This window comes from Cyanistes caeruleus, chromosome 22 (genome assembly GCF_971803275.1).
Source record: "Cyanistes caeruleus chromosome 22, bCyaCae1.hap1.1, whole genome shotgun sequence".
Taxonomy (NCBI): domain Eukaryota; kingdom Metazoa; phylum Chordata; class Aves; order Passeriformes; family Paridae; genus Cyanistes; species Cyanistes caeruleus.
Genome location: NC_141722.1, coordinates 7,711,362 through 7,726,100, shown reverse-complemented (window position 1 = coordinate 7,726,100; position 14,739 = coordinate 7,711,362). Strand labels below are relative to the sequence as shown.

General features: G+C 40.4%; 1 protein-coding gene across 3 annotated transcripts in view; it reads right to left on the bottom strand.

Annotated features, from left to right (window-relative positions):
• The window catches only part of UBE4B (ubiquitination factor E4B), a 36,322-nt gene that overhangs the window by 11,326 nt on the left and 10,257 nt on the right, over positions 1–14,739 (bottom strand). For 2 of the 3 annotated variants that reach the window (XM_086860372.1, XM_086860373.1), the window contains exons 5-16: positions 12,555–12,699; positions 11,510–11,738; positions 7,336–7,477; positions 6,743–6,843; positions 5,914–6,028; positions 4,281–4,364; positions 2,676–2,732; positions 2,218–2,334; positions 2,004–2,102; positions 1,433–1,546; positions 738–936; positions 382–520 (exon numbers count right to left, since the gene is read on the bottom strand). In XM_086860372.1, the coding sequence (XP_086716498.1) occupies positions 382–520; positions 738–936; positions 1,433–1,546; positions 2,004–2,102; positions 2,218–2,334; positions 2,676–2,732; positions 4,281–4,364; positions 5,914–6,028; positions 6,743–6,843; positions 7,336–7,477; positions 11,510–11,738; positions 12,555–12,699 (1,541 nt within the window). Of the gene's footprint in view, positions 1–381; positions 521–737; positions 937–1,432; positions 1,547–2,003; positions 2,103–2,217; positions 2,335–2,675; positions 2,733–4,280; positions 4,365–5,913; positions 6,029–6,742; positions 6,844–7,335; positions 7,478–9,682; positions 9,797–10,643; positions 11,055–11,509; positions 11,739–12,554; positions 12,700–14,739 lie in introns of all 3 variants that reach the window. The other variant, XM_086860371.1, reaches the window with a different exon arrangement.

The window sequence follows — 14,739 nt, the reverse complement described above, 5'->3', positions numbered from 1 at the left end:
AGCACACCACAGATTAGTTATAATGAACTCTGTTAACTGGTGTTATAAATCCTAAAATGTTCCACAGAGAATTATCTCTTAAATAGAATGGTCTTCTCACAAACTTGAGCTGCCACGTTGAGCTGCAAACCTGAGCTGCAACCAACACCCTCCATCTCACTATTACCTGAATTCCTGACAAGCCACAGTCCCTCAACGCACCTGAAAACCCCCGAGGGCCAAAAGCAGCAGAGCACCAGACAGCCCAGGCGGTCTGCACTCAGCACCAGCTCCACCTGAACTGTCACTGTGATTGCATTCAGCTTGTCAGGCCTCCTGCCCTGGGAGAGGGGACACGGGGGCCACCTGCAGCCTCAGCCCCCCACAAGCCCCCCTGCCAACCTGTTGAGCTCCCTGATGGCCCGCAGTCTGCGGATGTACCGGCGGCAGCTGGGCAGGATGGAGAGGTGATGGGCGTGCAGCGTGAGGAAGAAACATTCCGTGGGGAACTTCGGCTCAGAAAATGGAGACGGATCCCTGTCTGAAAGACAAAAAACAGCAGAGGTGAATAAATTAAAAAATTAACTGTCTTATCTAGGGTGAGACCTTGAATTTAACTTTCTTTAAAACAAGGAAAAGCAGAGAGCATCAAGAAAAGAGATTTCAGAAAAAGGAATTCTTTGCTGGAATCAAGTATTTCCATGTACTCGTATCAGAAGGCACAGAAATGCTTAACATATCTGAGTAAGAGTACTAACAAAGTTCAGCAATCCAGGCTGCAACCTCCTCCATTGTTGCTTTCACTCTTGTCTCATCTGTGGGAAGCTCGATTCGACACCTGGGATGGAATATGTACATGGGATCAACCGTTTCCAGCTTTATCTTCGTACTCAGCTGCTGCAGTACCCAGAGGAAGTTGAGCATGAAGCCATCTGTAGACACCAAACGATCGTCTGTCTGTGGGGTGAGAAGGAAAAGGGCTGAGGGCGTGAGCTGAGCAGTTCAGGGGGAGCTACAATGCCAAAATCCCATGCCTATGGTTTCACTGGAGCCCAGGCACTCCATATCTGCACTGCTCCTTTTAGTGACACCAAACGAAGCCCAGCACTTTACCAGCTGGGAAAGCAGGGTGTTGAACACAGTCAGTTGGGATGATGCCCTCCAAAATGGGGCAGGGCAAGTACAAAGATTTAAACACATAATAAAGAAGCCCTTAAAGCCTGTTAATGAAGTGACATCTCAGTTCTAAGAGAGGAAATACACTGTTAAAATAGGTAAACCAGATTAATTTCAGAAATGGAAAAGGTATTGAAACAAAGAAGACAGGGCTTATTCCCTGTGGTAGCAGGCACTCAAAATTCTTTTGTCCTCCATTCCAGACCACCACTGCATGAGCCATCTAGTGCTATTTGTGGCTGGATGAATCACAGGAAGAGCATTTCCCTTTATTTACCTGCATTTGGGCCTTCTTCATGTTGGCATTGACCACAGCTGCCATGTAGCTGAGAGCCGCCTCCCGGGTGTCCCCGTTCAGCAGGATACTGTGCAGGATCTTGAACAGCTCTTGCTGCAATTGCAAACAAACACCTCTCAGCATCTCAGTCCTGCTTTCTGTTGGTCTGTATTTTTATGTTCTACAGAATCCACAAAACTCAGCAAAACTTCTGTTATATAGTCTCATTGCCACCTTTATACACATGTTAGTTATGCCATAAGTTAAACCAAAAATGTAAATACAAGAGTAGTGCAACACACTACTAACACAGTATGTATTTACCCATCCTTTAACATGGACTGTAACTCATTACTAACTGATCTGATATTCTGATATTTATGAATTGGCTTACAGCCTTAGAGAAATATTCGTAGCACTCTATTTTTTCTCCCCAATCCATTTCAGCCATATCCTGAAAGATCTGTGATTTAAGACAGAAGCTAATTTTTTTAGATTATATTATTCATCTATGTCAAAACCGAAAAACCCACATATTATGCTTTTTTTTTTAAGGAATGAGAATACTTACCCTTGCTAATTCCAGGTAATGTTGCAAAGACTGGCTAACAACCCGGGTGTTCTCAAGAGTAATGGCAGGCCCTGAGAAGTACTTTTCAACTACTTTGTTCTGAAAGTAAGATGAATATTGGCAAATATATGCAAATGTTCTGGGGAAGTAAAAAAATCCCTCACAACAAAAGAACCCCACCATGCTATTGCCAACATCCTTCTGTGACACTTACATCATCTTCAGCAAAGACAGACAGACTGAAGAAGGCTCCAAGGTAGGAAAGTCTTTGCAGCTCTCTTCCTGCACCTGTGCTTAAAGATTTAGGCAACCACAAGGGCAAAGAGACAACCTAAAAATAGGAGAAACAGCAAGTTCTTCAAAGCTGCTGTGTCAGCCATCCTGCTTTGTCACCTTCAGTGTCTGCCACATAGCCTCAAACCTCCAACAGTCAGGCTGATGGCAAAATGGAAACAATCTCCTCAGTATTCCAGCAACCCAAGCAACTCGTGGTTGTCTCAGTTTTAATAAATTCTCAGGGTAAAGGACTCCCTCTACCAGCTTAATTTAAACTATTGTTTTGCATGAGAGGCTCCAGTAGCTCTGGAGAACATTATCAACAGGGATTGTAGAACACCAAAATAAGCAACATGGTTCTTTTAACTTGAAGAAACTCAGACTGGAAACACTCACCAAACTGCACATGGGGTGTGTTTTCCCAAACTTGATTTCACAAAGTTCACATAGTGCCTATAAAGAAATCCAAGTGAAAATTACTTTTTTGAGTAATTCTTAAGTAACCTGTCTGCAACAAACAAGCTTACTATGACACACTGCTGAAAGAGCAGAACCTTTCTCCCTTGATCAGGGGAAAAGCTTCACAATCACAGTGAAGATGTCCAAAGAGAACTAAAGCACACCCTACTCCATTTTGGCTTTTACATCTGCTCCAAGTTGTCTCAAAAAAGCCAACATGTCTCGCAGGATAACAAATTATTGCACTTATTTCAAGAATTAGCTGTGCAAATTGTTGTTTGCTCATGATAATGCCTATGCTGGACTCCTGACCTGTCCCATTAAAACCAGTAACAACAATAAATGGAGCAATTGTTCAATCCACACACCAAGGCCTTTGTCTTCTGAATCAGAGTGGAAAAACGTCAAATGAACACAGAAGCCAGGAACAAAGAATCCTATCCAAGATCTGCAGCTCACTTTCAACTGCAGCACAGAAAGAAGCAGCAGTCATAACAGAGAATTCTGGAAACACAAAGATACTGCTGGCTGTCCCACTCGTCCTGTGTTACATGTTCTCACTCCTCAGTTATACTACAGTGAGTAACTACTGTTCCATCCTTTTGTTGCACACTGTGCCAACTAGAAGTAACAGACTCATTTTCAAGTAGTCCCTCTTTGCGGCCAACAGCCAAATCTGGAGCAGCTCACAGACTGGGAGGATAACAAAAGAGCAGGAAAATACGATGCCAGAAAAATTAATGTTTTTTGTAAAATACCGGAGTTACTTAGTCAGTTTGATTTGCAGCACCCCAGTCCAGCTGTTTTCCTTAAGTACAAATTAAACCTGAGATGCAACAGCTTTTTTTGGCATCATACACTGAAGATCCTAAAAGGATCCAAAGGTGTTGACAATGCTCAGTTTACCAAGAATCCAACTTGCTCTTTGGTGGCCAACACACCTTGCAAAAGGCTGGTTTGTTTTGTCAATAAAAGCAGTAGGAGGGAAGCAAACCTAGGACTAAAGTAAGAATTTTAAAAAGACTAAAAATAACCCCCTCAGCCTTTCAGCCAGGGAATATTAAGATATTTTTCTCAGTAGATAGACTCCAATTCAAATAATTTGGGGTTTAATGCTACTTACTTGAGTTTCCTCACATAGAAAAGTTGAGTCTAAACATACAGTGGTATGGATATTGGATGTTACTCCCCAGACTTAAATTGAGAGAAGTTTATTGAGATTGTACAACCATCCACAGTATTTCAGTTAAGCATGATGACATCCATACATTTGATTAATTTTATATAAAGTAATACACACAAACATTTGAGTAGTCCACTATACAAGCAGCCTTCATCAAGCTTAAGACATTACTAGCCTCACACCCTATTGAATTTTTAATGTTCTTTACACATCTCATGCCCCATTAATCTTCCAACAGAGTTTAATAGCAATCCACTAGCCAAAAAGAATCCCCCAAATATTGAAATGTTATCTTGCTTTGAATCTGCATATTACCAGTGAACAAAAAGAAACTCCTTCTAGAAATGGACAGTCCTTACCATAAGGGGATATTTAAAATTGTCACTATCGAGGGAGCACTCTTTGGAAGCCACAGCCAGGCCTTGTAAGATGGGAATAAAGATCTGTAAAAACACAAGTAAATTACTTTACTAAAGAACAGGAAACAATCAAATTACTCTATTGCCATACAAAGCATGAAATGCCTGTTCATTCTTCAAACAGTGCAACTTACACAAAACAAAAAACTAAGGTTTTTTTTTTTTACTTTGTATCAGTTAAGCCTGAAGGCTTTAGAGAGTATTAAAAACTAAAACCCAACTTGTCTGCTGTAGTCTCGGCAATGGGGTGTTACTCCATTGAGTTCCCTGCATGTTCTCTGTGTGTTGTAGACACAAACAAGAGCACGAGTTCTGTACAGATGTCCAACAACCTACTGCCCAAATGGGGAATAATTTATTTGTCTGCACACTTGGGGCAATAATACAGCTCTGATTTTGCATGATGTGTAAGTTGGTAAAGATAATAAGCAGCACTCAAGGGTTGTTAGGAAAGAGGAAGTGACTTGACAGGAACTTATTAATCAGAAGTAATTATACCTATTTAGTAAGTCCCAATCACACAGTTCTGACAACTACACCCTCACAAAATAAACCCATAGTAATTTTGCAACAACAACAACAGGAGTCCCACTGAATTTTAAAGTATATTGTGTTGCTCCTGTGAAGAGACAAAAAAATGTTAAATCATATTCCAGAAAAGAACTATTCTGGTGGCCATGTGCTTCAGCTCCAGGAATGCTTCTCTTCTCCAGGGCAGGACCTCTAACACTTTTAAAACTGCTTTTTATCAGTCTCAAATATACTTTCAATTACATGAACCTCTACTAAAAGGAGTCCAGACAGAAATACAAATTGTTAACAGTTACTTACACTACACATAAAAATTATCCAGTGTCATTCTTTGCAAAACTGGAAGGGTCAAACACCATTTCAAAGGCCCCTCTGCAGCCAAATCACACCATACTATGGGAGTGCTAATTAAACACAGTTACAGCCTTACTGATCTGCTTTACAGTATACAGGCTACAAGTTTGCTAGTTTTGTATCTTAATTATTTATTGTCTCAGTGAGCTGCTCTGACACATAGAACAGACCATCTCATGTTCCTCAGTCATTTCCTCTGTAAACATGAAGAATTACTGGACTAGGACTTGTAAAGTGTTCTTAGCACCTTAGACACAAATTATTATTAAAGATGCAAGGAAGGGTAAAGATTGCAAGATGGAAAACACCATAAATCTGAGTAGGATTACAGAACATTGCTGTCTTAATACATATATTTTTAGGAATTTTGTACAAGGATGAAAACCAAGATCAATCTTGCAGCATATGCCTGCACATTCCAAGTAGTCCACCCCTATGTTAGCACTGTTGCTTATCAGCAAATGCACTTTTAATACTTGGATCCAGCAAATACTGGAAGTCAGCCTTTTCCACAAAATGTTAAATGAGTTTAAAAAAGAACAAAACCAAACTCCAATTGCATTAACAGGCTGCTAGTCCTAGAGGTAATGGATAGAGAACTACAAGACTAAAGGTCTGGAAATCCAATCTCTTGGATACTGTAAATTATAAAACCATGCACTACAGCTATTTGTTATCTATGCCTTACCTGTTTGAACACCTCTTCATCCTGGTAAGTAGTTCTCACCAGTTCTTGAATGAAGCCAAATGGGAGATTCCTACACAGCATATATGGTACCAGCAAAGACTGCTGCTGCAATGACCTTAATTTGCATTTAAAAAAAAAATAAATTAAAATCTACTGATTATCTACAGCAGTATTTGCAAAAACGTCAGAGCAGTCACATGCAAGGATGTGTCTGCAAGCACATTATCAATGTCTGGATACATCTATTCCTTTCAGAAGTAACTATTCTTGTCTGCTCAAGTCACTTGGGGAGAGGTTATTCTCAAACAGATGCTGCTGCCAACATCACACTTCAGTTAACCATGCTGGAAGGAAACAACAGCTTCTCTGTAGTAATTGGTTGCTCCTTCTACCCCTCTAATTAAAAAAAAAACTTTGTTAAGCTCAACTTAGAAAAAGCTTAACTGGTGAAGGAACAGTATCTTTTTTTATGTGTTTTTCCAGATTAAAAAACAACGTAGTATTAGTCTTTTCTGAATTAATGAAGTCATTACTTTTAAAATCACTTTTAACTGCTTCCTAGCATTTTGAAAGAAGTGTCTCTTCTCTTTTCAGTTCCTGATCCCCCATTTAAACTGTTCACATCACCCTGGCTGATTTTACCCAAATGCAGTTAGAAAGCACTCAAACTGCTCCCCACCAACTCATCACTTGTGAAGTAACAAACTATCCCACTGGCACATAATTCTCCTACTCCAACAACTGATCTTAATTTTCTTATCCAATCCTCAGAAGGAAAAAAGGATCCTGGGACAGTCTAACTCCCATGATTAACATCAGCTGGATTTACCTTGGTTGTGTTAAGGATCCCTGTAGCACCAAAGCAGCATGTGAAATGCACTGGGATCGGATGTTGCTCAGTAACTGGCTAACTGTTGGCTGGCTACACATCTGACAAAAATAACTTTATTTTAATACAAACCAGAAATTAAATACAGAACACACAGGAAAGATGATACATTTATTTGTGCAGTAAAAATGCAATATGCACACTAAGATTAGAACTACTCCAGTTAAAACCTTCCAGATTATTTATTAATAGTGTTGATTGTTTTTTCTCCAGAAGCAAAATCCTGGAGTAGAATACAGAACACTGACAGGGAGCTGGTCTCACAAAAATGTTTTACACAGAGTAAACTTGGATAAAATGTTGTAGATTGAAAGGGGAAGGATGATTTCTAGGAGTGCTTAATTAAGAGATATAAAATATATGCATCACTCAAATTTGATGAATTAACAAGAGTCAAAGGGCCCCAATAAATTCAATAAATCTATTTCTACAACAAAGCTATCAAGAAGTATCTTCCCACCAACTTTCCCCACTAATAAGTCAGAGCAGTGTTTGTGACAGCACTGATACAACCTCACTCATCTGAAACATACCTTTGGTGCTTTTCTCTCCTCTATTCCAACTCTGTCAAAACACTCAATGAGGTAGTTCAGCATCTCTGTCTCCTTACAGTTTTCAATGGTGAAGTGGTCACTGCAGGAATCAGAAACACTCGAGCTGCCAGAGCCTCCCACACTTCAAAACACAACATCAGAAACAAAGCATGAGGTAGAGTTTGTCACTTGTGCATGGTCAAACAATTCATGAACACTCCTCTGTCAATGCTCTCAACACTCCATCCCATCACACACATGGTTCAGTGGTTCAGGTCATTTCTGTGATAATTCAGGACATTTCTGTCATCTGTGGAGAGCTCTCCACCTAACAGCTTGTCCAGCCCTGAAGTTCAGAGCTGTAAATGCCTTATTAAGTCTGAAACACAGCCACAAGGTGCATAAGTGATGGGAGTCAGTAAATCCTGATCTCACAACGCAGCGAAGAAAACAAAACAGCCTTTGGGCAGTACCTGACACTCAGGACACCACAACCCTTCTGCACCACCACTCAGAACGGCAGAAATGTCAAAATTCTGTTAACACCACCAAACCACAGGAGGCAGGAGCCTCCCACTGCTGAGAAGAGACCTGAGCTGACAGACAGGGATACACACAACCACTTCTGGTGTGCTAAGGAAGAAGAATCAATAAAACAGAGGCAATACATCCAAGCTGCTAATGCTGCCTTTGACACTCCCTCATTCAAGATCATTTTACTTCATTTCAGTTCAGTAAAATACATCATTTCATTAAGTAGCACAGCCTCAGTGGGGAAAAGAAAACACTGATACTGTAAACACAAAAACTAAACCCACAAAAACCAAAACCATCCTCAAGATGAGAGAAATTGAACACAAAAGTGAGAACAGACCCACAACTCTGAATCTCAGACTTGTTATCTCAACAAAATTCTTCTCACATAACAGCTTGACAAAGCTAATTAAAAGCAACACCCTCATTTTGCAGAAGAGACTAAGGATATAATATATTCACTTTATATAAATGAAAGCTAAAAACCAGCAATTACTTGGATGGTCTGCTGCAATTCTCCAAGAAAAGTCTGTGTACAGTCAGGATAGATTTGAATGAAAACCAATTTATACGCCCCAGATCTTAAACTGGAAAATAAGACTACTGGTTTCCTTAAATGCAGCTTTTTAAAAACGTATTTAAAACTACAAACTGTCAGAATTGGAATTCCCTTTAAACTGTAAAATAATTTACATTTCTATAATTGAAGCATACAAATCTATTGTGCAAACTTTACAGTCCAACCAATAAATCCAGGAAAGGTTATTACTGTTCACATGCTGAGCTACCAGATGCTTAACAAACACAACATTCTAATAGCAGCAATGTCTGTTTGCAGAGAGATGTTTTCAGTTATTCAATTAAAACTAATCCATGTAAAACACGGTTCTATTGAAACAGTGCTCAGTAACCATAAAATCATGCATATGGGGATTTTTTAATGGTCTCTTTCATAAACCCCTTGACTTCTCACATCCAGCTTAAAGAATACTCTTTTAAGAACATAAATTTATATGAAAACCCACTAGTTCTGCAGTCATTCTGCTGAAGATTTCACTGCAGCAGTAACTCCAACTATTCTAACACAAAGCTCATACATCCTTCATGCACATTCAATGCCTTGGTGTTTTCAGCATACCAGTTGTTGCATAGCTGTACAGCCACTGTTTATATTCTAACAACTTACTGCTGTCTGAAAAATGCCAGGACACAATAAACACACTAAAATCCCTGAAGCACAGCAGAAACCCTATCCAAAGCTTGGCAACTCAATCCAATATTTGGATTGAGTCATCAACAGGGTAAAAACTAAACAAAACAGTGGGGAAAATAATCCTAAATTCCACATACACAAAGCCCTCCTACAGCTGTGTTATCAAGTTCACTCTCCTGAAATCAGACCAGAGTAGAAAAGAGGAGATGCTGCTTGGAAGATGCATTTTAACTTTTGTCCTCATTTTCCAGTTTTTCATAGGAAAACATGCACATGATGTACCAGGGATTTCAACTTACAGCCACAGGTGAATACTATTCCTTCTATTCACACAGCCCAAGAGAAGCTCCACTCAAACATCATCTCAGAACCACGTTGATTAGGCCTGGCAGACTGTATGATGAACATTTCCCTTAGTCATGCCTCCAAAGGAGGGCTGACTAACTGCACTCATTACACATGTTTACACACCAATTTAACGAGCCAGCCAAGTCACATCCTTGGCTTCAGTTGTTCCCCAAATTACTCTGAAGATCACTTGACACTACACAGGCTGTTAGTTCCTAAACAACCAAACATGCAGGTTACATTCTCCAATACCTGGACCCAAACTGGACACAAGAAAAATCATCGTCTTCATTTTCTTCATCACTACTGTCCTCAGACACATCAGAAACAGCAAGAAGGAGGAGGGAGAAAGGGTTGTCGTATAAACTACCACAACAAAAATGGAAGAGGCCATCAGATTTTTTAAGCCAGAAGTAAATGGCAGCTTTTCTTTTTAGGTCTGTCAAAAATCATCTTCTCTAAACATGCAGACAACAGGTAAATCCATGTTAGTAAAACCAGGACCGTACTAACATGCTCTGTTATACTACTACAAGTTACTCAGGTATCATCAACACCACACATTTACAACCCAAAAATTGAAAAATATTTTGAGACCAAATAAAAATTAGGACCGAAGTGAAATGTTTAGACATGACTGAATAATAAATATTACAGTTCTAAGCTAATGACTTTAAAGCCCTGGTCTCAAAACCTTGTGTCTTTGTTTCTCCCTCCTGCAGGAACGAGGGATTCCAGGAACAGCCAAAAGAGGAAGAGCAGTGGTACTTAGCCTGGCATGCTGAAATATGCTGATCTGTAATTTAAATCTGTGTACCAGGGAATTGAATCCAACCCAGTCCAGCAAGTAACAGCATTCAACAAACTAAGGCCCTACTGAGAAAACTGATTTTGGAGCAGGAGTTTTATGTGGTTTACCATCCAGCAGCAGCAAATGAACAGAACATTTATGGTTTAACTGGAATGGATCTACGAAGAGGAAGAAATTAAAACCTCATTGCTACCTTGAACGTAATTCCATCACACCTCAAACACACACAAGCAGGTCAAGGACGCCTGGTTAGCAAGTCAAGGTATTAGCACAAAACCAAACGCAGAAATCAACTGGGGGTGAGTAGGGTGAGCTCAGCACAAACATAAGTTCTTCCATAGAGCAGGCTGATGCCACACCCTGCAGAGCACACACCAAACACACTCTGCTCTTGTGCAATACCTAGGAGGGATCCTGCTCTGTAAGGAAGGACGCCTGCGCAAGGCACCGGGTGAAGCAGTAAACAAAGGTGGACCCATGGCTGGGGGCCTGTGTCTGGATGTGATGACTGGTATGGCTGGAGGGCCAGCAGCCATGGCTGGAGGACCTGGAGAACTAGATGGGATGGAAATGCCCAAGGAACGTGGGGTGGCAGAAGCAGCAGAGCCTCCGGCATGGGCCACGGTGTAAGGGCGGTACCGCGGAGAGCAAGGATGTGTCCACGAGGGGCTGGCTGCTGGCAGCTGAGAGCTGACAGAAATGGGAGCCACTGCTGGGGTGGCAACTGAACTGGCTGGTGGGGTAAGAGATGAACCAGTCATTGGTACATAGCTTGTGAAATTGGTAGGAGGAGCTGGACTAGTCCCATAGAGACTAAACCAGTTACAGGGGAAAAAGAAAAAAAAAAAAAGCAACAATTTAGGATATGCAGAAAAAGGGTGAAAAAGATCAAATGAGCAAGAGAAGTTCTTGCCCTTCTGATGACTCTTCAGCAACATTTCTGCAGCTCACACACATTATTCTACTGTTGTTGAATAAAACTATGTCACAATCCACACACTTTTAAAAATCATGGCCTTTGTGAAGCAAGTTAGGGATACTACTCAGCAGAAAACAGTTACATGGCTTGAATCTATCAAATACACTCCTAGCCATGACAGTGTAATCAAAAATGGTGAAATGGAGGGACACTTACATGAAATAGTGTGAAAAACTTTTAAAGTCCATTCTATTTATTGTTTTTGGGACACTTCTACGCCCTTTTCTCTCTTCTAGTCTACCAATCAGTATTCAAGTGAAATCAGCATTCAGTTACAATCAGGAGTCACCTGGATAACGAGCTGGAACCAAAGGAGCCCACATTACAGAACATGGGGCTGCTTCCAGGGTTGGAGCCCATGTTTAAGATCAGGCTTCTGTCAGGAGAGCGGGCAGCTGCAGCAATGGGTTGGGAGGTGGCTGTCAGGCTGGCAAAGGGGTTCTCATCCCTTGCCTGGGTGGACATCATCAGCACTTCCATCAAAATCTGCCCAATCAAGTCCTTAAAATCTGAAAACACTGTTAAGAAGAAGAGAATTAACATCCTCACCTCTGTCTTCATCTACACAAGAGTCAGGTGTACACATTAGCAGAGAGAAAAAGGACAGAAAGAGACTTCAGTGAATTGAGTCCTGGTTTTGGCAAAAACAACCCACTGACACAATCTGTAATTATCACTGTCTATATTAACCTAAGTTCTGGAATTACAGCTACGCAACAAATACAGCCTTTATGGAAGACACAGAAGATCACAGATGACCTAATGCTTCCATAGTTAGTTACTAAAATTGTCTTGTGTGTTGCACTCATATTTTCCCACCCTGCTTTTGAGCTGGATAAGTTGTGTCAAAGAAAGGAAAACAAAACATGCACATATCCCACACACATAAAGTGACAACTGTCTTGGTTATATTTTACAGGTAACAGAATCTACATTCTGTTACATAAAATAATCGAGAATTTTTGGTTTATCAAATTAACTGCTAGATGTCTACTATGATGCAAGACAATCCTTTAATTCATTAAAACATCTCTTAAAAAATAAACTCTAGCAGTAATGTGCTCTGGATCAGCACTTTAGTTTGAGGACAAAAAACACAACCAACAAGAGGGGAGCAATTGATTAAAACAGGAGCTATGAGCCATCAGTCCCACATTCCTGCTCCAAGATTCCATTTCCTGCTACATCTGCTGACAGCAGATGTTGAAATTAAGCGAAGACCACAAGTAGGTGGCTCTGGTATTGCAGCAAAGGGATAAAAAGGCAAAAATAAAGATGGGGAACATGCCACTCAAAAGAACAACTCTGCCAGTGCCTCCTGCTCAGGTACCCACCTTCCTTTGGGTTCTGCTTGAACTGGGCAGAGAGTGAATTCAGGAAAATAACATCTCTGTCTCGGTCCTTCCAGGAGACTCTGAAGATCTTACAGACCAGCTGTAGAGCTTGTTCCTCTGACACTTCTGACCCCGACAGAGGCTCCTGGGAGGAACAAAACAATCAACACCTGCTTTGCACTTGCATTAGTCAATGTACAGTCAGGTATAGATCTTTGTTCAGAGGCTTCAGCTTAACTCCTAACAGCAGATTTTGTGTAATCATGAAGGAATATTGGTCCATTTGACAAAATTTGTAAAAAAACACCTGAAGGGATGCAGAAAAGATGTAGCAGAAATACCCAGTAGAATTTCCAGAACTGTAACATTCAAAACTGTTCAGTAAGAAGTGAAATTCAACTGAGATACTTATGTCTACTTTAATAAATGAATTTGGGATTTAAATTTTCATTATCCACAGATACTTTAAGATTTTTTGGTAAAAATGAAAGCACAGGAAGAAAAAAGCTTCCTCTGTTCTTTCCTTCCTTCACATCTTGCCCAAGTTAAAGACATCTTTCACTTGAATGAAGTCAGGACAAGACAAAAGACTCAGGAATTTGCCTTGTTTCCCTTTCTTCCAAAGAAGGAAACATGGTGTAAACTGCGCTCAAAATGAAAAACTAATTTCTCTACCAAGAATGCTGCCACACAGTGTCTGGCAAAGGTTATAGGTCAGTTCTTGCACTCCTAAGGCAGCTTTGAGTGGGCACCTGAAAAAATGATGGAATGCAAAGGCAATGCAAGTAACTACCCTGCAGTGTGAGGAGAGGTGGCCTTTAAAAGCTCCCAGAACATACATGACAAGCCAGTACCATAACTCTGCCCTTCCCTATACTCTTCTACCAACACTGTAAAAGAAACAGAATACACAAAGCAGAAAATTCAGCTCCAGGCCATTTCAAATTTGGAAGAATTTGAGGCTTTTTACCTGCAAGAGTTCCGTGAGAGTTGTAGATATTTACTAGGTCTAAAAGCAAATTCTGGTATTTGACTAATACTAGTGCACCTTGCACTGCTATGTATCTTACTTCTCAAGATAGTAACACCCTTCTTTTAGAAAAAATAAGTCAATGAGGAAGAACAAAACATAGATCAAAAAACACAAGGTTGTCACTAAAAATCTTTCTTTTTCTCCTTTAAATTTGAGGCTTCATAATGGCCACCAGGTAAGCCTGGTGGATTTTTAGCAACTACCAGCACTATATCCTTCTCAAAAGCTTTCCCTCAACCCCTTAACAAACCATAAATTTTGGCACATTAAAACATTTTCACTGACTTTATCACTCTACCAATATTCCACTGGTTTCAAGTACTTCTACCTCTCTCTTTCTGTAAAAAAGCTTAATTAATGACATCGTTGCCAGTGCACACAACCAGGCAAGAAAACATTTTGCTCATGTAAGAGGACAGCGTCATTTCCCCTTCACTTCCTTTCTGGTATCTTCAAATGAGTAAGAAGTATCAAATCAGGCTGCAAAGGTTTGATTTCCACCCCCTGCTCCCCCCAGCCCTGACTGGAGGAGTGTTCTGGAAGGCTGGCCAGGGCCCAGGGGGAGCTGAGTGCCCGCCTGCAGCTCGCGATGCCCGGCGGATCCTGCGGCAGCGCTGCTGCTGTGGCTTCAGGCCAGGCTTTACCAACTGACCTTATTTCTGACAGGGCACAATAAACAAAGACATCTAATGAGCACTGCAAGCTTTGTGGTAGAAACTTCACTAAACTGGCATCCCATTTCTCTATGGCTCTGTTTCACATGGGCCTTGAAATCAAATGACAAAAAGGACAATTTGAGGAGTGGATTAGAGCTTTATATTTGCTTTCTTTTTCTACTTTAAAGGGTTCTACCATCTCTCTAAAACTTGAAAGCTAATTCTTACAGATTTTCTTTTAATATCTAGAAGAAAACCTTATTATACAACATTACTCCAGCATACATAACATACATTTGAAGCAGTACTTTGTGAATAGGTGACCATTTGTGCTATACCAATAAGATGTAACAATCTTCAAAGTTGCTTAAAAAAAATGTTTCTTCAGGCCTACTGTATCAAAAAAATTGTGTAGGCATTAACAGTTCACTTTGTTGTAGGATATAGAACAAATTATTTTCTTCAATTTTCAAATACCTTTTATAAACCAATTTGA